General features: G+C 34.5%; 1 protein-coding gene across 1 annotated transcript in view; it reads left to right on the forward strand.

Moving 5' to 3' along the window:
• Positions 1-7,415: 7,415 nt before the first annotated feature.
• kifap3b (kinesin-associated protein 3b) overlaps positions 7,416-26,551 on the forward strand; it is a 70,401-nt gene continuing 51,265 nt past the window's right edge. Inside the window, exons 1-10 of the mRNA XM_056475251.1 lie at positions 7,416-7,566; positions 11,912-12,043; positions 12,122-12,273; positions 12,904-12,965; positions 14,603-14,744; positions 16,496-16,595; positions 18,441-18,565; positions 20,999-21,097; positions 21,195-21,373; positions 23,393-23,555. Coding sequence (XP_056331226.1) covers positions 7,535-7,566; positions 11,912-12,043; positions 12,122-12,273; positions 12,904-12,965; positions 14,603-14,744; positions 16,496-16,595; positions 18,441-18,565; positions 20,999-21,097; positions 21,195-21,373; positions 23,393-23,555 — 1,186 coding nt within the window. The 5' untranslated portion in view covers positions 7,416-7,534. The remainder of the gene's footprint in view (positions 7,567-11,911; positions 12,044-12,121; positions 12,274-12,903; positions 12,966-14,602; positions 14,745-16,495; positions 16,596-18,440; positions 18,566-20,998; positions 21,098-21,194; positions 21,374-23,392; positions 23,556-26,551) is intronic.

The following is a 26,551-nucleotide window of genomic DNA, read 5'->3' on the forward strand; positions in this document are numbered from 1 at the left end:
TAGTGACAGATCAGATGTTTTAATGAATTGGTCACTGATTCCCTTTTTCAGCAGATTCATTCAAAAACTGTGAATCATTCAATGTCACAGTCTATATCAGTTGCATCTGAACATGCACTGTTTTTTTAAACACAGCAGTGGAAGTGAACATGATAACTGTTTTGGGCTGAAACATAGCAAGAAACACTTGCGTTTCACCTAGTTCTGCTTTGCATCGAGTGTGTGATAGGGGCCTGAATTGTTAAGGACTGAAACAACAGTTTATTGATTTTATAAATATAATTGATAAAATGATCCTTTAAATATTGTATTAATAATATTATAATTAAATTGGCAGTAGGTGGCAGTGAGCCAGTATCTTTTTGAATGATTGATTCATTATTACATTCATTGATCTGATTCATCCAAAATGGCTATGCAGTCTAGAACAATGCAAGTTTTTTTTATTCAAAATGAAAGTAAAACCACCAGTACGTGGCGGCACTTCTTACTTTGTCTTAATGAGTTAGTCATTGATTCACTCTCTAAACCAGTTTGCTCTCGATATATGAGCAACATCACATGAGTAGCAGTGCAATATAGCTGTATATCGGCACTGGTGGGAGGTGTACGTTGCGGTGAGGCCGCAGACCGAGTGCCTTAGTGTCCCACCACTGACATACACATCCATATCGCACTGCTACTCATGTGATATTGCTCATATATCGAGAGCAAACTGGTTTAGAGAGTGAATCAATGACTAACTCATTAATTCATCACTACAATATTAATATTAAGTCAAACACTACGATACTCATCACTTCAAGTGTCATATTGCGTTTATACAACAGTTCGACAGCATAATCATGTATATATAAAAAAAATTAAACACAGAGTCTAAAAACCCTTTTGGATGAGGAACTACTTTCTTTCGCCATTCCTTCACATCTGCAGCTGATGTCAAAACAGCAGAAACTGTTGCTACTTCTCCAACATAATTTTAGAGCTAGTATTTAAATGATTCTTAAGTGTAATATCTAAAGTGATGACAAAACAGGTAATTTTGCTGACATTTTAAGATTATAAGGCTTTACGGCATGAAATACCATCAGTCTATGTCCCAGTATTTCTCTGTTGCAATCAGGAGATCACAATAGTTAAGGCCAAAAAAGCCAAAGCAGCGCAAACAGATTACTGTTGTGTTTGCGATAAGGAAAAACGCTAAACACATGCGGGCATTTCTTCTTTCTTTCTTTTTACTGAACTTGTCTGCAGTAACGAAAACAGAAGACGCATTAGGAACAAACAGAAGGCCAACAAATAAGTAACTCAGGGTTATACAAAGAGTGGCCCACACAAAATACATACATTCCTGATATGCGAGTCCCATCTCAAACTCAATACATTACAATTATATGGTATAAATACAGCACTGCAACATACAAAAGAGAGAGATTGACCTAGAATGTCACTCAGCAGTTTAATAATGATTTGATCAGCTGTATTTAGAAATTATGCTGTTTTTATCCTCTAGGGCTTATTATGCGGTCTTTGTCGCCATCTTGTGGATGAACAATGTCAGCTGTCTTTGCTCTGCTCAGTATGACAGGCTGATGGCTGCCGGCACGCTGTCTCTCAGAAATTATAAATATTTAAAATAGGCACTATCCTTGTAAATCATAGTTGCAATCTAAACAACTACATTCTCGCCTGAAAAGCCTCAAAAGTACTTTATGTTGTCCAACAGCTGCAATATTTGTCGAACTGTAGGGAGTTTATTGACCTGCTGTTACTCTATGTGGGCGGAGTAGTACATTAGAGTGAAGAGGCTGTACAAGTTCTGATATTGCAGAATTCCGCATGGCTATCAGCCAATCAGATTCAAGAACCAGACAGAACTGTTGTGTGTGAATATATATATATATATATATATATATATATATATATATATATATATATATATATATATATATATATATATATATATATATATATATATATATATATATATAGTTGAAGTCAGAATTATGAGGAGGAGGAGAAGTGACAATACATCTCAAACTTCCAGCAGCAAGTGGAAATAATATTACAAAACAGCTCTGTCTGACATTAAATTGGATGGATGGCCACCCTAGAAGGAGGTTACAGTGAAACGTGTCCCATAAAGAGTTAAATTTCAACGGTTGATAGTATAAAAGCAAAGAAACACTTGAACATGCCTGTATGAGTGGTCTGTGTGCAGATGTAGCATGAGGGCTCCACTCTTTGATCCCATTTGTTCTGTTACCTTATGCATATTATTGGTGTCAGACGTGGCAGGCCGTTCACCTACGGGTCGTACTAGGCATGTGCATAAAACATGAGAGGGCTGCTGTGGACCAAACAAATGTCAAAGTAGCTTCTGAGGTGTAATGACTTCTGAAGTGAGTGCAATGACCCAATAGGTCATACAGTAGTAGTTAAAAAAAAGCTTTCTCAATGTTCTGGGCACAGTTTTAACAAGTATAATTAAGCTGCTTTGTTTTAATATAAAAAAAAATGTTTTCCATTTGGGATGATGTTTTTTAGTCTGTCAAAACAGTAAAATCTCTAAATATAGCTAAATACCTTATTGACGCAAATTGTCAACAGTAAAGTCACACTGTTATGAAGTAGCGAAACAAACAAGCTGGCTCGTAAACTGCAGGGCAGCACCAATCACATCAGCCCACTGGCACCACACACATCCCACAGTCTGACACATGAAAGCACCTTCGGCTCAATAACAGCACAACCACAGGACAGCGACTTCATCAACAGTTCAGTCTGCAAGAACCATAACAGTCGCACCACAGTCATTTTCACATTTCATTGATAACAAATGTGCTGCCAGAAATATGCCAAACACGCCGCCTTTTTCACAAGTTTCTACTCTCCTCTGCGTTTCTCAGACAGACAGCAACAGAGCCATTTGTATCCATTATTAAAGTCATATTTCACAGCTTTGTCAGTAAATTAGGCTGAAATGTTTCGAATTAGTTAGATTACTGTTTTACTTCGCTGTTGCTGCTGCAGTGGGTGCTAGACCATGGTAATGTTTCAGAGGGTGGTTTGCAGGGTGGGCTCGGGAAACAAGCATTACGTTTTGTGGTGGGACAAAAAAAAAGTTCTATAGCAAACGACTATGAGCAGAGTGTAGTTTATATAATTTATAGAGTCTTCAAAAACATGAGCAGCTAGTGAAACCTTTAAAGGTTATTAAACCGGTAATGCATTAAGAGATAAAAAGGTTTTTAAAAGACGAGAGCGATTAAAAAAGTGTAAAACACTTTTGAGTATGTCAATATGTGTTTACATGTCGGTTGGCTTTCATTTTACTGCAAAATAATACTTCATTAACTTTGTACTGCAAAACTTAGACTTGTAAATGCAAATGTTTATTTACCTTATCAATAATGCAATAAATAGTTTAACATTTGCTTAACAAAATGTTTATTTACAGTTAATTTAATAAAAATAAATAATATATAAAAGTCAAACATTATAATAAATCTAAAAAAAGAAATGTTTATACAATTTACACATTTACATATAAAGCTTTTAAATGCATGTTTTCACACTGATGACATTGAAGAATCACTTTATGAAGTTCTAATGTGAAGACAATTTTAATAATCTAAAGAAGAAAAATGTTTAAAACAAAAAAGAAAACTGTTGTGGAATGAAAAGCTTCCATGAATGTTAAAGGTTCTTCAGCCATTGATGCCAATAAAGAACCTTTATTTTTCAGAGTGTATTTGCTAGAAAGAAAGAAAGAAAGAAAGAAAGAAAGAAGAAAGAAAGAAAGAAAGAAAGAAAGAAAGAAAGAAAAAAAGAAAGAAAGAAAGAAAGAAAGAAAGAAAGAAAGAAAGAAAGAAAGAAAGAAAAAGGAAGGAAGCAAGAAAGGAAGGAAGGAAGGAAGGAAGCAAGAAAGAAAGAAAGAAAGAAAAAGGAAGGAAGGAAGGAAGGAAGCAAGAAAGGAAGGAAGGAAGGAAGGAAGGAAACAAGAAAGAAAGAAAGAAAGAAACTCTTTTTCTTTCTTTTATTTCTGTCTTTCATTTTTTCTTTCTCTCTTTTTTCTTTCTTTCTTTCTTTCTTTCTTTCTTTCTTCTTTTTCTTTCTTTCTTTCTTTCTTTCTTTCTTTCTTTCTTTCTTTCTTTCTTTCTTTCTTTCTTGCTTTCTTTCTTTCTTTCCTCCACAGTCCACAGACATGTGTTATAGGTGAACTGAATAAACTAAATTGGCCATAGTGTGTGCGTGTGTGTGTGTGTATGTGATTAAGTGTATATGGATGTTTCCCAGTACTGGGTTGCGGCTGAAAGGCTGTCCGCTGCGTAAAACAGATGGTGTATAAATTGTCGGTTCGTTCCGCTGTGGCGACCCCTGGTGAATCAGGGACTAAGCCAAAGGAAAATGAAAAAAAAGAAAAGAAAGAAAGAAAGAACCACATGAGTGCAACGTTAAACCTGAAAATATGCCTAAAAGCTCTGGCCAGCTGTCAAGCTCTGACCTGTCCATGGCTTTGACTGGATGATTCATTATGAGAAATGAAAACATTTCATTATGGTAAGCCGTTTTCGGGTAATGCTATGAATCACACGTGTGAGCCAGCATGGGTCATTATAGTATAGAGTAACTGGTAAAGGTCACTAGACTGAATCGGTGAGAACTCATGCAGAGAGAATATCCGCTTGCCTGTACTTTACACCGCTGAGTTTAGTAACACCACTAAATATAGGCCACCCAAAGCTGTTGATATTCTTTTCAATATCCCCAAACATCAGTCTTTTAAAATGTAACACGATCTGCTGGTGTTCAGCGCTGAAACGATGAGCCGATCAACAGTGTAAAAAGTAAAAATGGTTATTTATGCTACAGCATTTTTTATAACCGTCCAGTGATTTGTGTTTTTGAAACTTTTGCAATGGTAAAATATATTCTAAAATCTAAAAGTCTAGATCACAGGTGTCAAACTCTGGAGGGCCGCAGCTCTGCACAGTTTAGTTCTAACCCTAATTAAACACACTCAAACTAATTGAGTGCTTTGGGCTTGTCTGATACCTACAGGTACAAGTACAGGTACAGGTACAGGTAGGTGTGTTGAAGCAGGGCTGGAACTAAATTCTGCAGTGTTGCGGCCCTCCAGCAATTGAGTTTCACACCCCTGGTCTAGAGTTTGCTTTTAAGATTCAGCCAGGAATATTGAATGCCCTGAATTTAAAAAAAGAAATCTATATATATGAATATATATAAAGACACAAACAAACTGGATTTACCTCTCACTAAATGTAAATCCATCTATACAATAACCAAGAACATACAGTGGCTAGCAAAAGTACAGTATTCATACCCCTTCATACACTTTTCCACATTTTCTCACATTGTGACCACAAACATAAATATATTTTATTGAAATGTTATGTGAAAGACCAACACAAAGTGGCATACAATTGTGAAGTAGAAAGAAAATTATACTTGAAATAAAAAAGCTGGAAAGTGCAGTGTGCAAAAGTATTCAACCCCCCTGAGTCAATACTTTGTGGAACCCCCTTTTGCTGCAATTACAGTTGCAAGTCTTTTGAGATATGTCTTTACCAGTTTTGCACATCCGAGACTGAAGTCTACTTACAATTTTTGCCACTTTGTGTTGGTCTTTCACATAATCCAAAAAAATATATTTATGTTTGTGGTCATATTGTGAGAAAATGTGGAAAAGTTCAACGGGTATGAATACTTTTGCAAGCCATTATATAAACACATTTGATGGCCATAGCCAAGGTTTTAGGACATTCAATTAAGTGAGTGACATAGTGGCAAAAAAGATATCTTTATATTTTATGGGAATGTTCTGATTATGATAATCAAACCTTTGATTAGTGTGTTTTGTCCAGGTTTAGGTCTGTCATAGATTAATAGTTTTGGAAAAAAAAACTTCCAGTAAGTTCTGTGGTGATAAGTAACTCACTGAATATAAATCCATAAATGCATATGATGACCATAGCCAAGGTTTTAGGACGTTCATTTAAGTATATAGATATAAATATAAAAAAATTATGTAAATATATAAAATATATATATATATATATTTTATGGGAATGTTCTGATTATGATAATTAAACCATTGATGAGTGTGTTTTTGTCCAGGTATATGTGTGTTGTGTAGTTTGGGGAAAAAAAGCTTCCAGTAAGTTCTGTGTTAATGAGTGACTCACTGAATCATTAACTCTAACAGTGTGTTATTGATGGCTGATTAATTAAAGCATTAAGCAAGTCATTAACTGCAAAATCGCATATCTTCCATAAATAAAATAGAGTGTGTGTTCATAATTTTGGCAAAAACAAAAAACTACAATGACAACACAGTGAATTTAATTACACACTAATAAAATATGGAAATATTTTAGAGGTTGCAATGTAACTATTAATAGGTAATTTCGGATGCAGCCTCAGATTTGAGAATGAGTAAATGAATCACTGGCTTAAAAAATTTGTTCAAAAGCAGATTCGTTCAGGAAAGTATTTGTTCGTAGAGTCACGTGTGAACTCTTCTCTAATGTAATGTAGTTTTCTGCAACTATATGGTATATTATTACAATACTACAATGCACAACAGTTTGCAGTAGTGAAAGTTAAAGTATACTACAAGTATTTACATTACATTGAACAGACGATTTGATCTAAAGTGACTTACACCCATGAACACACCTATTAATAGCTACTACAATATGCTGTAACAAATATACATTAAAAAAAAGATTTGGAAATTCTACAATAAATACAGTATACATGTTGTTATAGGATGGTTCAAAAACACTACAGTATTTAGCATAAATTACTGTAGTATTTTTTCATCTGGGTAAGCTCGAGCAATAAATAAGTTCAGTCAGGGGCGTAGCAACCAGGGGGGACAGGGGGGGGGGGGTATTTAGATATGTATTTAGAAACAGACCATTTAGAAACACGTGATTAATAATTATATGAATGTATGATCTCATATAGCCGTCCCCCCACTTTTAAAATGTCGGCTACGCCCCTGAGTTCAGTAGTTCAAATTTGGTTCGAATTGATGTTTTACAGAGTAGATGTTTTCTATAAATCATGAATAAAATGTTTGATTAATTATCAAATTAATGAATAGATTAGTTTAATTGAGCAGTTGCATGTGTGCTTGTTTGTTTGTCTGTTTTGAGTAACTTCCAGAGAAGAAAATTTTATTAACTTCTTTGGACACTCTATTTTAACTCTAAAGATACAAATACTGCAATTACGTCAAAACAACAATCTTTGAGAAACGAAATAAACACAGACCTTTACTTTATTGGACTACGTTTGATCCAGTCAACGTCCTTCTCATCCTTCTCCGGGCCTGCAGGTGGCGACGGCGCGCAGCTCCGGCTTCTGTCTCTCCGCGAGCCGTCAGCTGTGACCGCGGATCAGGGAGAGCCGAGCGGATGAGAGATGCTTTGATTCTCATTCATGACAACAATTTGAAGATCAGCCAAAAATACATCTCGCTCCTTCACATGACCCGGATAAAATGCAGCCGGACGAGACGCAGTATTTGCAACGGTAAGCAGCGACTCTGCATTTGGCATGAACTAACGTTACATCTCAGTATGACAGCCTTTATTTTGAGTCAGTATGTCTGTTTATACAGAAAGAGACACCCCAAATAATATACGTCTATCATATTCCATATGTTAACCCTCGCTGGTTTACTTTCCATCGAATTATTTTATTATAATATCTATAGTCAGTGTAAATCTGGGTCAAATACAATCGCTCCACTTGCTGATGGGCGTGGCCTACAGAAAGCGTCCCGTTATGATGCCAGTGTGTGTTTTACTGTTGTATTTTTGGGCGCGTCCCAAGTCAGGTGCACATATGATGTAATCTCACAAATGTTGTTATGCTTAGCAGCTCTCTATAGGGTTTGAGACACAGCCTGTAATTAAAGCAAGACACTGCAGAATAGCATATAATAGCCATATGCCTTTACAGATGATTGATCAAATTATAATTGGGACTTGTGGAGCTGCAGATCGATGGATTTGCTCTTCAGTGTTTGCAGTTTCAGCTGTGAAAATCAAACCACACTGAAATGAACTAAACTGAACTTCAACTCTGAAAACTGGATTGACACAATTTCAATTTACTATAACCCCTGGCAAAAAGTATGGAATCGCCACTCTTGGAAGATGTTCATTCAAGTTTAATTATTATTATTATTATTATTATTATTATTATTATTATTATTATTATTATAACCTTTATTTTGCCAGGAAAAGTACATTGAGATTAAAAATCTTTTACAAGAGCCTCCTGGCCAAGATTAGGCAGTACTCGTCACATGGGTCTAACAAATAACAAACAAAAAACAATTAACAGTTAACATGAATCATACTGACAAACTGTTCAAAACATCTACAAGCCTGTGTTTCAACTTCTAAATCATTTAAAGTTTTTTTAAAACCATTTAGTGAAATAAACTCTTTAGACTGCAACTTTGTTTGTAGATTGTTCCATGCAATAGGTGCTGCGTATTTAAAACCCTTTTTTCCCATTTCAGTCCGCACTTTAGGAACAGACAGTAAATAAATATCCTGTGACCGAAGGCCAAAGTTCAGAACAGGTTTTTAACAAATGTAATTCTGTAGATATGATGGGAGTAAACCCAGTATAGATTTGTAAACAAGGATATGCCAATGCTTGAGCCTACGAATGGACAAAGCAGACCAACCTACCCTAGTATACAGCACACAATGATAAGTAAGGGATTTAAAATAAGTTATAAATCTTAGTGCACCATGGTAAACAGTATCCAATGCATGCAGACTTTGAGACGAAGCATGCATATAGATAACATCACCATAGTCCAATATCGACATAAATGTTGCATCAACCAGATTCTTTTTAGCATCAAAAGAAAGGCAGTTCTTAATTCTAAAATAGAAGCCTAAAATCACTTTTTATGTATGTGAGAATTAAAAAAAGTGTATCATCAATTAAAATTTCTAAGATATTTGTACTGGAACACCAATTCAATCTCTGTACCATGAGAAGTAGTATTAGAACCTAGCTTTTGCTAGGTTTGTTTTGATTTATCAGCGTTTAAAACTAGTTTTAACTCAGTTAAATAATGTTAAAGTACATTAAAAGCTATCTGTAGTTGAGAACGGGCCAGATTAGGTGTAGATGCTGTTGTGTATATGACTGTATCATCAGTATAATAATGAAAATTAGCATTTTTGATATTTTGATCAATATTATTTATATATGTATAGTAAAAAGAAGAGGCTCCAATACTGAACCCTGTGGAACTCCTTTAGTCACATTCAAAGTACTAGAAACAAGGCCATCCACTTGCACACATTGATTTTGATTTGTAAGATAATTTTTAAACCAGCCAATAGCATCATTAGATAAACCAATACTTTTGAGGGGTTGTAACAGCAAGGTATGATCCACTGTATCAAAAGCTTTGGAGAGGACAGGGCTGCACAATATTTTTGAGTGTCCACAGAATCAATAAAATCATTTAATACGTTTAAAACCGCTGTAATAGTGCTGTGTTGCTTACTGAACCTGATTGAAATTTAGACATAATACTTTAAGAAAATGCTTTAATTGATTGTTTACTAATGATTCAAGAACTTAAGCCAGGACAGACAGCTTAGAAAGGGATGGTAATTATTTGTTTGTGTGGCTTTGATTTCCATATCGCTGGGAGTTAATTTGTTATAAGTGAAAGATTAAAAATATGAGTCAAAGATTGTGTAGAAAAACAAACAAACACATACATGCCACAAAACTGTTTTCATTCAAAATTCCAGCCTTCTAGCTGTATGAAACACTTAAAAAAGAAAAAGAAAGAACACTGTAGTCAATTACCATTGTTTTTACAGATCAAGCAGAGGAAACAAATATGGAATCAAAAAATCTGAGGAAAATGATATGGAATGACCAAATAAAAACACCACCATAATAGTACTTTGTTGCACCACCTCTGACTTTTATAACAGCTTGAATTATCTGAGGCATGAATTTAACAGTATTGTTCATTAATCTGTCTTCAACTTTATCTTATTGCAGTTGCCATATCAGCTTTTGCAGTTTGTATCCTTGTCATGGACCATTTTCTTTTATTTCCACCACAGATTTTGAGGTGGATTGAGGTCTGGACTATTTACAGGCCATCCGATTGACATTATAAGTCTTTCCTGTAGGAAAGTTTTCACAGATTTTGCTTTATGGCACGATGCATTATCATTCAGAGAAAAATGTGTGAATTCAATTCAATTCATCTTTATTTCTATAGCACTTTTACAATGTAGATTGTGTCAAAGCAGCTTAACATAGAAGATTATAGTAATCGATATGTCATCATCACCAAACATCCTTTCATTTGATAAAATAAGAAAAGTGTCCAAAATCTCAATATAAACTTTCATTTATATTTATTTATATAAAATATTGCATTTATAGAGGATGTAATGACAGTCATCTCACCCATACCTTTACCTGACATACAACCCCATATCATTTATGATTATGGAAATTTGCATGTTTTCTTCAGACAGTTGTCATCATAAATTTGATTGGAACGGCACCAAAGATTAACCTTCTTTAAGAAGCTTGATAATCTTCTCCTTTTTTTAAGTGACATCTCTCATGTTGGAGCCATGAGTTATGTCAATCATCTTGGTTGTTTGTTTTAAAACTGCAAAGTACATGGTGATTCCATATAATTTTCCTCATATTTGTGTGTTTCCATATTTGTTTTCTCTGCTTGATCTGTAAAAACAGTTGTAATTGACTACAGTGTTCTTTAATTTTTCTTTTTTTTTAAGTGTTTCATACAGACAGAAGGTTGGATTGTTAAATGAAAATAGTTTTGTGGCATGTATGTGCTTGGGGTTTTTTCACAATTAAACATTTGAATGAACATCTTCCTAGAGTGGCGATTCCATACTTTTCACCAGGGGTTGTAGATCTTCTATGTTAAGCTGCTTTAACAATCCACATTGTAAACGCGCTATATAAATATATATAAATATAAAGATGAATTGAGTTATTTTTATATGTTTATATTTTTTATGTGTTTAAATATGCAAACACAGTATTATTTAATATTTGCTAGTTTGCAAACGTTTATAGAACATAAATTTGTGCATTAGATGAAAATATTTTCTAAATTGTTGTTCAGATTTTTAGGTGTTTTTTTCATGTTAGAATTTATTTATTTTTTTTACATTTTTACAGAGATTTTTTTTTTTTTGTAGATATCCTTTTTTGTCACTCCATAATTTTGAAAATATTGAGAGAGAACAAAAGAACACTGAGCAAAAAAATAAATAAATTGTAGAGAAAAATTGTATTTATCAGATAAATTATATCCCTTTGAAAAAAAACCTGAAAACAGATGTGAATAAAAGTAAATATGTGAAATTTGGTTTATGTAAGAGCTGCTTAAAAGGAGATTTAGGACCAAACACATTTGAAGAAAATAGCCTTTAAAAATAATAATTTACAACTTAAATTAATTATGTCAATTTATACAGGGCTAGTAGTATACACAACTGTTTCTACTGATACACACTCTGGTATCGGTGTATATCTAGGTGTTGGCGATACACTGAGCTCAGGTATAAGTATCGGGAAGGGAAAATGGTATTGTAACATTCCTAATTAAAATTAAATTCAACAATCACAAATAGATAATGTGTGAAAAAGGAACATTTAAAAGTGTCTTTTGGATGTTTTCTTTTACATTATACTGAAAAAGAACACTGCAAAAAGCTAAAAATCTCAAAGCTGACTTCTACATAAAAAAGCAGTGTTTTTGCCTGCAGTGATTCAGTCCAACTCTACCCACACTGTCACATCTAATCTTGATCTCTCCTGTGTCTATTAGGAGATGTAGGATTGGTGATATAGATGTGCATCCTACAGAGAAGGCTCTAGTTGTGTATTATGAAGTGGAAGCATCTATTTTAGGGGAGACGGGCAATGCAAGGCATGAAGAGAGGAAGGACTGCCAGAAAATGTAAGCAAATAGACTATCTACGCTCTCTTACCATCCATTCAACCCTTCATTCAATTTCTTTGGCTTTTGTTTTTTTAGCATCCGGCTGAGAAGTCTGAACGCCAGCACTGACATTTCCGCCCTGGCCAAGAAGGTGGTGGAAGAGTGTAAACTCATTCATCCATCAAAGCTGAAAGAGGTGGAACATCTGCTGCTGTATTTACAGAACCGAAAGAAACCCAGCACTAAATGTAAATCCTCTTTAAATGGATTGTTCGCTCAAAATTATTATTTACTGTTGGTTAGGCTATGCAAGATATAAGTTTCTTTTAGTAGTAGAACATTGAAGAAGATGTTAAGCTGATTTTAAGGTTGACATACATTCTGAAAGTAAAAGTAAACATGTACAGGTGACAGAATTAGTATCAGTGGCTCCTGATGACACATTGAGGTCTTGAGAAGCAATAGATTCATTTTTGGTTTATACTGAATGCTGCACCCTGTGTAAAATTGTAGATTACAGGTAATAATGATCATTTACATGCAATGACTGATTGATTAAATTCATAATGTATTATCATGAGCCGAGTTTTACAGTATGTTTTTATTATACAAATGCAAGATGACTTGCATTTTCTGAATCACCAAAGACTACCATTTCAGTTAAAAACCTTCTTTAATGTTCTGCTGATGAAAAAAAAACCATCTTGGAATGCCAGATGGAGGGTTTAATAGTAAATGTTACTGAAATCATACTTTTTGGAGGTACTTTTATTTGAGCAACTCACTTATTATTGAAGTAAATGTTTCTATTTATGTAATTTTAGGTCTTATACCACAAATGAATAATGAAAGTGTTGTTTCCTGTTGTCTGTCTTTAGTGGAGAAGAAGGAGAAGAAAGCTCAGAAACCCAGAGAACTCCTGCTGTTTGAAGGGATGGAAGTACGCCTTGTTTTCGACTCAAACACATTTCAAGACATGTCTAATTAGGGCTGGCAAACAAAAGAAAGCGTTACCACATGTGATTAATTATACGTGTTAAATGTTGCTCATTTTTAATGCTAGCTAGGTGTGTGTGATATTTTCATCTGTAATAACATTGTAGGCGTTGTTTTAATGATGTGTGAGCTGACATTATCCAGTATATCACTGACTTTGCAAGAAACAAACAGGGAAAAAGAAACCTCTAAATCTCGAGAGGCCTAAAGCATTGACGTTAACGGTATCTGTTTTTTTAAAAGTATGTGATAAAGTAAATGTCAGTCAAACAAGAATCCCATTTCCCCAAATATCAGCAAACGTAATATTAATTCTATACAACAGCTGAGCTCGACAAACATGATTCGCATTTTAGACACAAAATTGTCCCTTTTTTTGCTAATGGATATTCTTCAGATGACACCAGAGCAGAACTTGCCAAAGCAACACTGCAGTGTTTTTTCCTGAATTATTTATTTTCGGTGATTCAATGATCTATTCGTTAAGATTCTTACAGTACTTTTAAATAAAGAAGCCATTTTGTACAAAAGAATCACTCATTAAAATAGGGATTTTCCATAATTAGTGTCAAATGTAGTATTATATTTAATTTATTTTTTCTGACACAATTAGCTAAATATTATTTAATCATTGTATCAAAACCCCTATCTATCATGCTGGGCAGAGATTAATAGTGAAAATTCATCCAAATAAAAGTTTGTTTTGACATAAGACGTGTTTGTGTTATGTATATATTTATTATGTATATGTAATATACACACACACGTTTAAGCAAAACTATACAAAACTTGTTTTTTTGCATAGATATAAATATGCACAATACACCCACATATTTTACATCAAGTCAAAACAAACTTTTATTTTGGATGTGAATAATCATGACCAATCTTTGCCCAGCACTAATATACAGTCAAGCCCGGGCAAATTCTGACTTAGTCACTTTTGTTCAACCAGCAAGTTTTTTTGACCGGAAATGACATTTTCCTAAAAGATAATAAAAAACGATGTACAAGAGTCATCATCGTGGAGACCTTTGAATAAAAAGTGGCAGTCAGACTTTGCCAACGGTATGAATCATATCTGGCTTATCTATCTACATATACATATATATTTCATCAAATTTGCACACCTCTACTGCTAGTGCATTTATCTGCTTTACTTAAATGATTTTGCTTAGTGTTACTTTTACCAAATAGTTTGTGACAGGAGTTGATATGAAACTTTTAAAGGTTTCTACTTTCCATTTATTTATAAACCAATCAGTGATGGGACATAGCAAAAGTAAAAGTAGATTATTTTGTAGTGTAGCTGAATTATTATTGCAGCTGAAGCAATGAAATAACTTCCATGAATTTAAAATATGTTAATAATTTAGAAAGGTCTTTACAAAATGTATACAAAAAAAATGTATAAATAATTTAGAAGTGAAGACTGTCTTTATGTAACATTCTACTTCACTTAAATTTTTACTTAACTGTTACGCTCTCTGGAGGCATTAGTTGTCATGAACAAATCACATCCAAAATAAATAGTTTTAGTTGAATGTCAAGTTTACATTTTCGTAATCCTTTTCTTTTCAGATTGATGAGGAGGCAAATATTAATAAAATTGAAGATTACGTAGAGCTCTTGTATGAAAGCATCCCTGAGAAGATCAGAGGCTCAACTCTCATCCTGCATTTGGCCCGTAACCCTGATAACCTAGAGGAGCTCCTGCATAACGGTACTACTGCAGCTCATTTTTCTCCTTTATTCTCTGTCAACAGTGTTTTTATTCTTAATAAGCATGAAAAGTCGCCAGCTGTCACACAACAGCATTGTTTTCAGTGGTTATTATTTCTGTTACAGGATAAGATCATCTCTTATAATATACATTTAGGTAAATTTGTCAAGTTGAGCTTGTCATTCTGCTACAGTACATGTGTGGACATATAGTAGAACCAAATGTCTTGTCGTACAGGACTATGGGCCTAGTTAAATATAAATATACAACAATACAGTATAAGAAAATCACTCTGCTGCAAAAGAAGCACATTGACAAACCCCAGAATTTGTCCTCTAACTTTTTTGTATCTAAAAGCAACAATTTGTTCATGCATTAATCACAAATGGCAAAGAAAATTGGATCTACCCACAAATAACACATTTCATGAAAGCAACACTAATGTTGGTATAAGAAACTTTTATAAATACATTTAATCAGTTGTAGAATCAGTTGTAGAAAAAGCACTTTAACTATAAAGCATGTTTTATTGGATTGTATTTGTTTTTAATCCTGTGAGGAATTTATTTTTATTTAGTTCATTCTTTTGAAGTGGTTTTTAACAGTCCATATCCATTTAAAGTTAGAAAAAAAACTGTAAAATACTAATATAATTTATGCATTGCGTTAAGCTCAAACAAACACACAGTATAAGACAAAGAATTATAGAGCTTTACAACAGTTAACATCTAACTATACAGTACATATACTATTAATACTTTTAACTACTATAAATAGTTGACTACAATGACGAACTGAGACTGTACAGAAACTCCACATAAATGCTGAACCTAAAATTGTGGAGTTTGATTAATTGTGAAGGATTGCCACAGTGAAGAATGAATTTATGATGCTCAAATTTAGGGTAAGGTTCTATTAAAATTGGGATTTGTGAAAGTGACACATGAAAAGTATTGTTTTTCGTAAGTGAATAAAACAGTACCTTCTGTGAACTTCTAAATACAAAATATTCTGGAGCCAGTTATATACTGTATGAAGTGTCATTTGGTGTCAAAAATAGGATTTTCTGTTAAAGGTGCAGTATGCTGCAGTGATTCAATAAGTTAAATTGCTCTATGATATCTACATAATAAGGAAGTAAGTTAGAAAAACTTTTTGTTTTTATATGCTCATTTCTTACTCCAAAAATGCCCCTAGAATCAGAAACTCTAAATTAGCCATATTTGGAATAGTTGTGAACATTAATGAGTTCTGCTCTGATGCAGCTGTCAGTTCTCTGTCTTTCCCCCTCTCTAAAAAGACCTACATGGAGGGAGTGAGCTATCTAATGTAAACCCATCAGAGTAAACTATTTTGCTCGTGAGTTGTGTTGTGAATAATATAGACCAGGGGTCACCAATCTTGTTCCTGGAGGTCAGGTGCCCTGCAGGGTTTAGCTCCAACTTGCCTCAACACATCTGCCTGGGTGTTTCAAGTATACCTAGTAAGACCTTGATTAGCTTGTTCAGGTGTGTTTGATTAGGGTTGGAGCTAAAATCTGCAGGACACCGGACCTCCAGGAGCAAATTTGGTGATCCCTGATGTAGGCCATTAATTAAACCTTTAAAGAACCTTTATGACCGTTAAATAACACCATTTTTATGCATATCAAAATGGCCTTGAATACAAAAACAGTGTACAGATTTTGATTGTATTATGAGTGTATAGGTTTAATGTGTGTCAGTGATTATTATGTGGTTAATGTATTTCAGAGACTGCACTTGGAGCTCTGGCTCGCGTACTGAGAGAGGACTGGAAACACAGTGTGGAGTTAGCAACTACCATCATCTATGTATTTTTCTGCTTCTCAAGGTACACAATTTCTTTACAGTTTATTGCTCTTTTGGCAACAGCCTTGTTTTTTGTTGTTGTTGTGCTTTAAAGGAGCAGCTTGCTCATGAATGCAGATTAAAAGTACTGTCAACACTGTGAACTCGCTGAGAAGTGATGTCTATAAATTCAACAGTTTCAAAACATAATTTCTACAGCCAACAAACAGCTTCAAACGATATTTTGATTGTTTATGAGGACTTGCGGACTGTGCAGTAATAATTCACAGATATGTGTTGATTCAAAATATTAGAATGATAGGATCATGTGACACTGAAGTAAACATGCTTAAATTTTCATTTTGTTATATATTTCTAAAAAAGTAAAAAGAAATTGATATTTTAAAGAGATATTTTAAAGAACTCTTTAAAGAGTTCACTCAAAAAATACATTTACTGAACAAGATTTTTTTGTTCTGCTGAAAGATATTTAAAGATAGCTAGAAACTCCCTTTAAAATTTCAGGCCATCGTGACAAACCTGTTACTAGGGATGCTCAGATCAATTGGCTGAAGATCGGTATCGGCCGATAATCACATTTTATGACTCAATCGCTACTCGCTTATCTGGCCGATCACATTACAGGTTTAGATGAATATGCATTTTATTTTCTGATGCATCAAAACTGCACTCCAAATTTTTTCATGTTGAATTATTCTTCCATCATTTCAGTGTTTCCAAATTGCATTGATAAGTCATTTTTCTTACCCATTTTTTAAAATCTGTTTAATCCATTATTTTCGCTATAGGTGCTTCTGGCGATTACATGTCCACACTAAATGGTTGTAAGAGACGTGTTTAAGGGAGTATATGCAACATCCTTCATTTGTTCTTTTAGGAAAGGAGAAAGCTCCACTTAAGTATCATACTTGGAGGGAAAATGTGCTTTATGCAATGTTAAAGTTATATAAACCTTGAAGCATCAGAATCGGTACCAGGTATTGGCCGATCACCATGATGAGGAATTGGTACCCTTTATTGGCTCCAAAAATCTTGATCGGGGCATCCCTACATGTTACCACTGACTTCCGTTAAATTTGTTTTTCCTACTATGGATGTCAATAGTAACAGTTTTCCAACATTCTTCAAAATATCTTCTTTTGTGTTCAACAAATCAAAAAAGTTTTGCTTTGTTTCTGCTTTGGAACAAGTCATTGGTGAATAATTCATGGCAGAATTTTCATTTTTGTGTGAACTGTCTCTTTAAATTAGTATAATATTTATGATAATATTTTTTCCACAGTTTTATTACTGTTTTAATTGATTTTTGATCAAATAAATGCAGCCCTGATGAGTACAAAAGCCTTTTAAAACAAAACAAAAAATCTTTTGAACAATAGTGAAGTGAGAGAATTAAACAGCATATTGTATTTCAGACCTTAAGTACGATTTCTCTATTTAGCATTTTTCTTTCTCATAATCATTCTCTTTTATAAGCCTTAAGAAAACTGTCATATATTCTCAAAACATCTTTAGTGGCCGCAGATCAGGTTACTGCTTTTACTGAGATAGCTGTCAGCATTTATTTGAGCTATGCAAGTGTGCCTTCTCATTTGAAGGTTTTCCTTGGCCCTCACCATCAGATGGCTAATGTGGAAATTTCTTTCCTCGAGTGAGAATGACTTTGACGTTTGAAGGATGTATTTGAAATGTATGATGAGTTGTTTGGCCTGATCTTTCAGCTCTGTTTATGCACTAATCAGAACTAGAGTATGAAATTCATCTGGCACGTCCGTCTCTGCATACTAGCCGTTGTCTAGATTATATCTCTGAATGTGCCAGGAAAGGTCGAAGAAGGACAGGCCATCATGACTTTGTCTTCCTGCAGTTTTTCTCAATTTCATGGGCTCATTACACATTATAAGATCGGAGCCCTGTGTATGAACGTCATCGAGCATGAGTTGAAGAAATATGACCTGTGGCAGGACGAGTTGGAGAAGAAGAGCAAAGCTTATATCCTTTCTGTCAATCTTTTTTTTTCTTTTTAGCAAAATGTCAAAAAGGATTGGTTCAGACTAGGCAGGTTTGGTTGGATTTATAGCAAACCCTTGTGTTTTTTTAATAAGTATGAATGCTGCAATCTGAATCTGGGGTGATTCAAACAAGCAGATTTTGACCACTGAAAAGATGGGTCTTGGTTCTGAAGCAAGCTTAAAAACATGAATATAGCATGAACCAAAATCATCTAAGTAAATAAATTAATAATTAATTAAGTAATTAATTAATTATTAATAAATGAAATACAATATGAGCTATAAGCAAACCGGGATTAAATGCATTATTTTCTTGTTTGGTCTAAACCAAATGAACAAGAGATGTGAACTTGTGAAGAAGAGCCTAAATTATTCTAAACTAATATTACGCTTATCTAGCACTGGGTGATATAATAACATCTCAGTATTATTATAACTTTTATTAGGTATACAGATGAAAGGTGAAAATGATTAGCCCTCCTGGGAAATATTTATTCTTTTCAAATACTTCTCAAGTGATGTTTAAGGAAGTTTTCACAGTAGTTCCGATAATATTTTTTCTTATGCAAAAAGTCTTATTTGTTCTATTTCTTTTTTTATTTTTTTTTTTATTTAAGTTTTTATTGCGGAGAGATACAGTTCATAGCATCAGTAGACATATGTCACTTTTACAGCTTTTCCAGTTTAAATTCCCCAATCAGGGATCAAAGAGGAAACACAAATTTCTTCATGACAGCGACAGAACAACATATCCCTTTGCCTTATTTTACAACATCCTTATCAAAACTATAAACGGAAGAAAGAAAACAGGTGGGAGGCGAGTGAAAACAATATTACAGTAAAAATAAATCTTAAATTCTATAGGAAAAAGACATTAGGTTGAATAGTAGTAATGTACTCAATCCATTTAAACTACAAGTCAACAAGTGTATCTTTTTGGTTATGCACACTGTATGTAATTTTCTCCATAACCTCTTATGGCCCAAGGTGTTTTTTACATGCATTTTTTATTTCTCTTTGCTATTTGGGTTTATTAGAACCTAATTAGAACAAAAACCTAAGTATCATCTTTTGATACAATGTACTTTTAGAGAAAAAGGATGTCCATATATGTGGACTCGTGGTCCGAATTTACATGAAACGCTTTTTCCTGAATTTTTTTTAATGCATATTTAACATAGAAATTTTTATTTGAACTTGCTTTGACTATCAGAGAGTAAAAACTATTTTTTTTCCCCATTTTGGACAGTAAAAATATATATTTTTAAGGCAAGTCATTTCACTTGGCGGCCATCTTTGAAACGCCTCTTGGGCAGTCTGTTTGGGCATTCTTTTTGAATGGTGAAACGTCAAATTCTCCAAAATTGCTTGCCAAGTTTACAATAAAACTTCATATTAGGAATCAACAATAATATTAAACAACAATTGTCTCTTTAGTTTTATTTCTAAACGTTTGAATCACACAAAATCTGCAGAAATTAACGTCTGGTTTGAGCCCCTCCCCTAGAGAATCGTCAGTCTATAGCGATCGTTGATTGGCTCCTGTACTAGAAGACGGGGCTTAATTTGCCATATTGACCGTTACACTTTTCCCCATTAAAAACCAGTGACATGTCTTGTGTATTATATTCATCTTATTCTTCGTGTACGAGCAGCCATTTAAATCTTTTTGGCTGGAGACTTCCGGTCTAGTTCATCTCCATTCATTTTTGGACATTAAAAACAGCTCGTTCTGCTGCTTGATGTTGCAAACTGATACTTTCTTATTATATTATTCTATTTTGTCTGTATAATCATGGCCACACTTGTTAGTAGAGCAAGTAGTTTGACCGTTTTCTGACGTTTATTATTCCTAGTAATTTCTCCCATAGGGAGCTGAATCGGAAGTTCTAAAACAATCGCAAAAACGAGCGCACTTCCGCATTAAAGAATAAGGTCAATAGTCTTTGAATAAACAGAACTTGGGCAAAAAATATAAAAGAATTTAAATTTAACAGGAGGGCTAATAATTCGTATAATAAAACTGTACATGCTGTACAATTTTGTCTAATTAATTTGGATTTGTTTCAGATTTGACGAATTTGATCGAATACACCTCTGCAGCAAAATGGAAATAAATTTGGTAGATGTCTAACATTTACAGATGGAGAATATATCTGTATAATATCTGCCTGAGCGTCTGACAAGACAAACCACTACTAACGATACGTGTTAACTGTTTCTTACTAGTTATTTTAAGGACCTTAATATAAATCATAACACCTGTCTAGGACAAATTAGGTCATGCACTTTATCCCCATAGCATCTCTACTTTTTTTCAAATGTGCTCCAATCAAGCTGCTGCCTCATTTTATTCTTCATTGTTTACAAAAAAACTCAATGTACTGCCCAGTTCTGCCCTTAACATATCCACGCGATGAAGACCCCGATAACCATAGTTTGAGGAAGGAGCACGAGAAAACCTTCAAGAAATACCAAAGCCTGCTGGTCAAACAGGAGCAGCTGCTGCGAGGTACAGCAAGTGAATTATTCAATAGATTTTTTTTTTTACTCTGATTTGTAGCAATCGCCCATGAGGCCATGTTTTTGAGTTTCTCCTCCTCCTCTAGTTGCGTTCTACTTGCTGTTAAACCTGTCTGAGGACACTCGCACCGAGCTTAAGATGAGGAACAAGAACATTGTGCATCTGCTGGTCAAATCTTTAGACCGGGAGAACGAGGAGCTTCTGGTCCTGGTGGTCTCCTTCCTCAAAAAACTCAGCATCTTCCTGGAGAACAAGAATGATATGGTGAGGCTTTTTTATGTTCTACATACCACAAATGTCTTCCACAAGTGCCCCTATTATGTTCAGGGCTTGCAAAATTTCTAAATTGCTGGTAGCCCTTCGGGCAGGCTTCAGTTTTTGGTAGCCCGAATATAAATTTAAGTACCCCAAAAAGAAAATGCATTATTTAATAAATAAAAACAAAAACATACATTTACTAAATAAAAAAGATATAATGGCATTTGTTATAGGCCATATATTAATTTTTAAATAACCAAAAAATAATGTTAAGTGAACATTGTTTCAGATTATTTTTTGCAGCTATAAAGACATTTCAATATGTTACAGAGTAGTTATAATTTGAATAGATTTAGTAATAGATTGTGGTAGCCCGACTAAAAAAACAATAGCCCCAGTACGTTGGGCTACCGGATTTTGCAAGCCCTGATGTAATTTTAAAGGTTGTTAATTGTATTTTGTAGGTCATGTTTAATAGGCTTACATTCATCAGAGGTCAAATAAACTTTTCTTATAATTAGCATTGTAGCTTTGGCTCTTTTTAACAAATGTTTGTTTAAATGTTAGTGCCTCTTTAAACACTTTCTTTCAGAAAGTCTTTTCTGTTCTGCATTTCCCAAACAACGACATAACTCATTTTCCATATTAATTGAAATGTATAAACAGCACATACAGGGCCTATGTTTCTTTTACAAATAGTAATGAGAATATTCCATATTCTATTCTAAAACATGAAACCAAAATTAAAAATAAACTAATTAATAAACTAAAGCCATTAACCTGTGCTATATATTTTTGTTTTCACAAGCTTTGGAGACGTAACGTAAATTAAAATTAAATAATAGGTCACCTATAGCTTTCGTCATGAGCCACGGCTGCATTCAAAATGGCATAAATGTTTTCTAAGTGCACTTTGAAGGGAACATAATTGTCAATATAAAGATTGCTAAAACTGAACTGTAAAAAATACTTTTTCAATACCAAATAAGCAAACTACACCTAATAGAAATGACTTTTATGTTTTTTTTTAAAATCATTTCATGATTATATGTTGAAAGGTGTGAAAGGAATAGTGCATATGGGGGTAAGTGGAAGTAGAACACAGCCAGGAACTATGCTTCTAACTACAGCTCTATAGGTGTAGTTGCAAGCCTACAAGTTTGTGATGCAGTTTGCGAATGTTCATTGGAACAATGGATTTGGGAAATGCCAAATCAACTTACTATGTTTGCAACAACGAAACTTGCGACCTTAGTTGGCTAATGATGGTTTCCGAAAACGCACCCCTGGCTGGTTGGATTTGGCTGATTAAATTGCGATTAGTCGATTTGTATTGCATATTACCTTGTAAACATGATGATATTAACATTAATGATGGTGTTGTTTTTCCATATTAATTTACACCCAAGCTCTCATCCTTTCTAGCTACCAAAGGCTATCAGCATTTAAAAAAAAAGAAATAATAACATACACAGGCTAAATTAAATTAATTCCCATGTCTCCTGATGATACATTGAGATCTTATGAAGAGAATTTGTTCAAATAAACTAAGAGAAATGTTTCATCTTTGGTTGAACTCTTTGAAGTATTTTTGGGAATACAAATAAGAAAAAAAATCGGTATATCGGGATGCATCTGTCATTGCTGTGAAGAGTTTTGTCCTGCTTATTCTACATGACTTCACGTTCAATCCACCTGGAATCAATCCACTCTGGCTTTGAATGAGCATTTATCAAGACAGAAGTTGTTTTTATGCCTGTGTTCCTTAACAAAACCCTTGTCGTAGATAAAAGGAGTGGACTTTGGTTTTAAAAATCTTTCATCATGGTCGTACATGAAAACACATGTGGACATAAGTCTGGCTTTGGTAGAAGCAACTGAGAAAAGAAGATGATTATTTTTGCTGTTCCAAGTGACTCTTTTTTTTTTTTTTTTCAACGGGTTGTTTAAATAATTTGATGTAGTTTTTTTTTCAGCTTTTAATTTAAAATGGTTTACATGTACTTGTGTGTCTGTGTGTGATAGGCTGAGATGGACGTCGTGGAGAAACTGGCTCATCTGGTGCCATGCGAACATGAAGACCTGATGAATGTGACTCTGCGGCTCCTCCACAACCTCTCTTTTGATACAGGGCTACGAACTAAGATGGTGCATGTGGGACTACTGCCCAAACTCACGGCTCTACTGGGTAATCATTGTTTCTAAAATTACCTCAAATTTGGTCATATCTGTAGAAGTATTAATAATTACACTACAGAGCTGTTGAATGCTTGATTTTGATTGGCTGATGAACCTTCCAGTAAGTGCAATTCATTTTAGATAAATGCACACGGTAAAACCAAAATCACATGAAAAAATGTGTTATGATTTTTCAATTTCACTCACTCCTACAGCTGAAAGTAGTTCCAGGCAGATCTTGACCGCATTACTGTTCCATATCACTACATCAAGCAATTTCATTTTTCAAATTACACAGCCTTCAACTAAAATAAAAAATCTAATCAAATTATAACAAAAGGCTTTGGATCTAATGCTAAAGAAACTAGTGCCACACACTAAAGCATTTTGAGGACAAAAACTCAAACAAATGCATTGTGATAGAGCATTTGAACAGTGTCGTAGGTTTGGTAATCATAGTCAAAGCGGAATCACTGAATCTGGTCCAGCATTGAATTATTAGAAAGTAATGCCCATTAGTCAGTTACTCTGCTTTTACTATGCTCAAAATAACCAAATATATAAACGTATATACACTCCCCGGCCACCTTATTAAGTACATCTTTCCAAATGCTCATTAATGCAAATTTTTGATCAGCCAATCACATGACCACAAAATGCATTTAGGCATGTAGACATGGTCAAGACAATCTGCTGCAGTTTAAACTGAGCATGAGAATGGGGAAGAAAGGGGATTTCAGTGACTTTAAAGGTAGCATGGTTGTTGGTGCCAGACAGGCTGGTCTGAGTATTTCAGAAACTGCTGATGTACTGGGATTTTCACGCAGAACCATTTCTAGGGTTTACAGGGAATGGTATGAAGAAGTGAAAATATCCAGTGAGAGGCAGTTCTGTGGGCACAAATGCTTGTAGAGGTCAGAGGAGAATGATCAGACTGGTTCGAGCTGATGTAAAGGCAACAGTAACTCAAATAACCACTCGCTACAACTGAGGTATGCAGAAGACCATCTCTAAACGCACAACACGTCAAACCTTGAAGCAGATGGGCTACAGCAGCAGAAGACCACAACGAGTGACACTCCTGTCAGCTAAGAACAGGAAACTGAGACTTCAATTCGCACAGGCTCAACAAAATTGGACAATAGAAGATTGGAGAAATGTTGTCTGGTCTGATGAGTCTCGATTTCTGCTGCGGTATTTGGACGGTAGGGTCAGAATTTGGTGTCAACAACATGAAAGCATGGATCCATCCTGCTTTGTGTCAATGGTTTAGGCTGGTGGTGGTGGTATAATTGTGTGGGGGATATTTTCTTGGCACACTTTGGGCCCTCTAGTACCAATTGATGCATTTGCTGTATTGTTTTGTTGCTGACCATGTCCAACCCTTTATGACCACAGTGTACCCATCTTCTGATGGCTACTTCCAGCTGGGCTGCTTGATTATGGGAAAAACCCTAATCACGATTATTTTGGTCATAATTGTAATCACGATTATTCAGAATGATTACTGTTAAAGTCAAAATTATTAACCCACCTGTGAATTTTTAAAAAATAAAGATTTCCTAAATTATGTTTTATTTAGGCTAGAATAAAAGCAGATTTAAATATTCTGAAACCTATTTTAAGGTCAATATTATTAGACCCCTTAAGCTATATATATTTTTGATTGTCTGCAGAAGAAACTACTGTTATACAATGACTTGCCTAATTACCCTAATTAAGCCTCTGAATCGCATTTTAATCTGAATACTAGTGTCTTGAAAAATATCTAGTAAAATATTATGTACTGTCATCATAGCAAAGATAAAATAAATCAGTTATTAGAGATAAGTTATTAAATCTATTATGTTTAGAAATGGGTTGAAAAAACTCTTTCCATTAAACAGAAATTGGGAGGAAACAGGTTGCTCATAATTCAGGAGGGCTAATAATTCTGACTTGTGCGCTGTCACTTTAGAAGCAGTGCGGATCTGATTTATGGTTTCACTTTCACATGTCTTTTGATTCTCAACTCGTTTGTTTATTACACAAATGAGGGTTAATATGAATAATCACTAAACACCGCGTTTTGACACAAGTTTGCATGTGTTTGACCATTAAACACAACAGTACATGATTCAAATGTACATCAATGAATGATGCGCATCCCGTGCTACAAAAGTCACATTACAGTACATGCTTTTAGTCATTTTCACGTGAAACTGAGCTTTGCAGAGCAACAAATGTGGACAACTGGAAAGGGGGCGGTATAGGATGGAATAAGGGTTTTATCTCGATTAATGTTTTTTCGTAATCAGAATTTTCAAAATAAGAAACCAAAATCAAAACCGAATTTTCGATTAATTTCACAGCCCTACTTCCAGCAGGATACTGCGCCATGTCATAAAGGGTGAATCATCTCAGACTGGTTTCTTGAACATGACAATGAGTTCACTGTACTCAAATGGCCTCCACAGTCACCAGAACTCAATCCAATAGAGCACCTTTGGGATATGGTGGAACAGAAAATTCACATCATGGATGTGCAGCCGACAAATCTGCAGCAACTGCTTGATGATATCATATCAGTATTGACCAAAATCTCTGAGGAATATTTCCAGTAACTTGTTGAATCTATACCACGAAGGCAGTTCTGAAGGGGGGTCCAACCTGGTACTAGTAAGGTGTACCTAATAAAGTAGTACGTTGGTAAGTGGGCTTGACAAAGACACACTCTTTTCCTCTTCATGTGCACCAGACACTTTCTTATAAACACTCTGTGTTTCTGGGAAAATATTGTGCAATTCTGAGTGTGCCTCACACAGGTGAGTGGGCTTGACAAACCACCTTTAGGAGACACGTTATTTCCTGTCTGTGCGCATATGTGTGTGAATAATCTAAATATATAGGATGTGTCTAAACATTTTGAAATCTTTGAGTTGGAAAATCAGTAATGTCTGAATATTTGACTTTAAACCTGCTGCACACAAGATGTACATCTGATTTTATTTCCAAGCTGCAGAATAT

Source organism: Danio aesculapii, chromosome 2 (assembly GCF_903798145.1).
Source record: "Danio aesculapii chromosome 2, fDanAes4.1, whole genome shotgun sequence".
Lineage (NCBI taxonomy): Eukaryota > Metazoa > Chordata > Actinopteri > Cypriniformes > Danionidae > Danio > Danio aesculapii.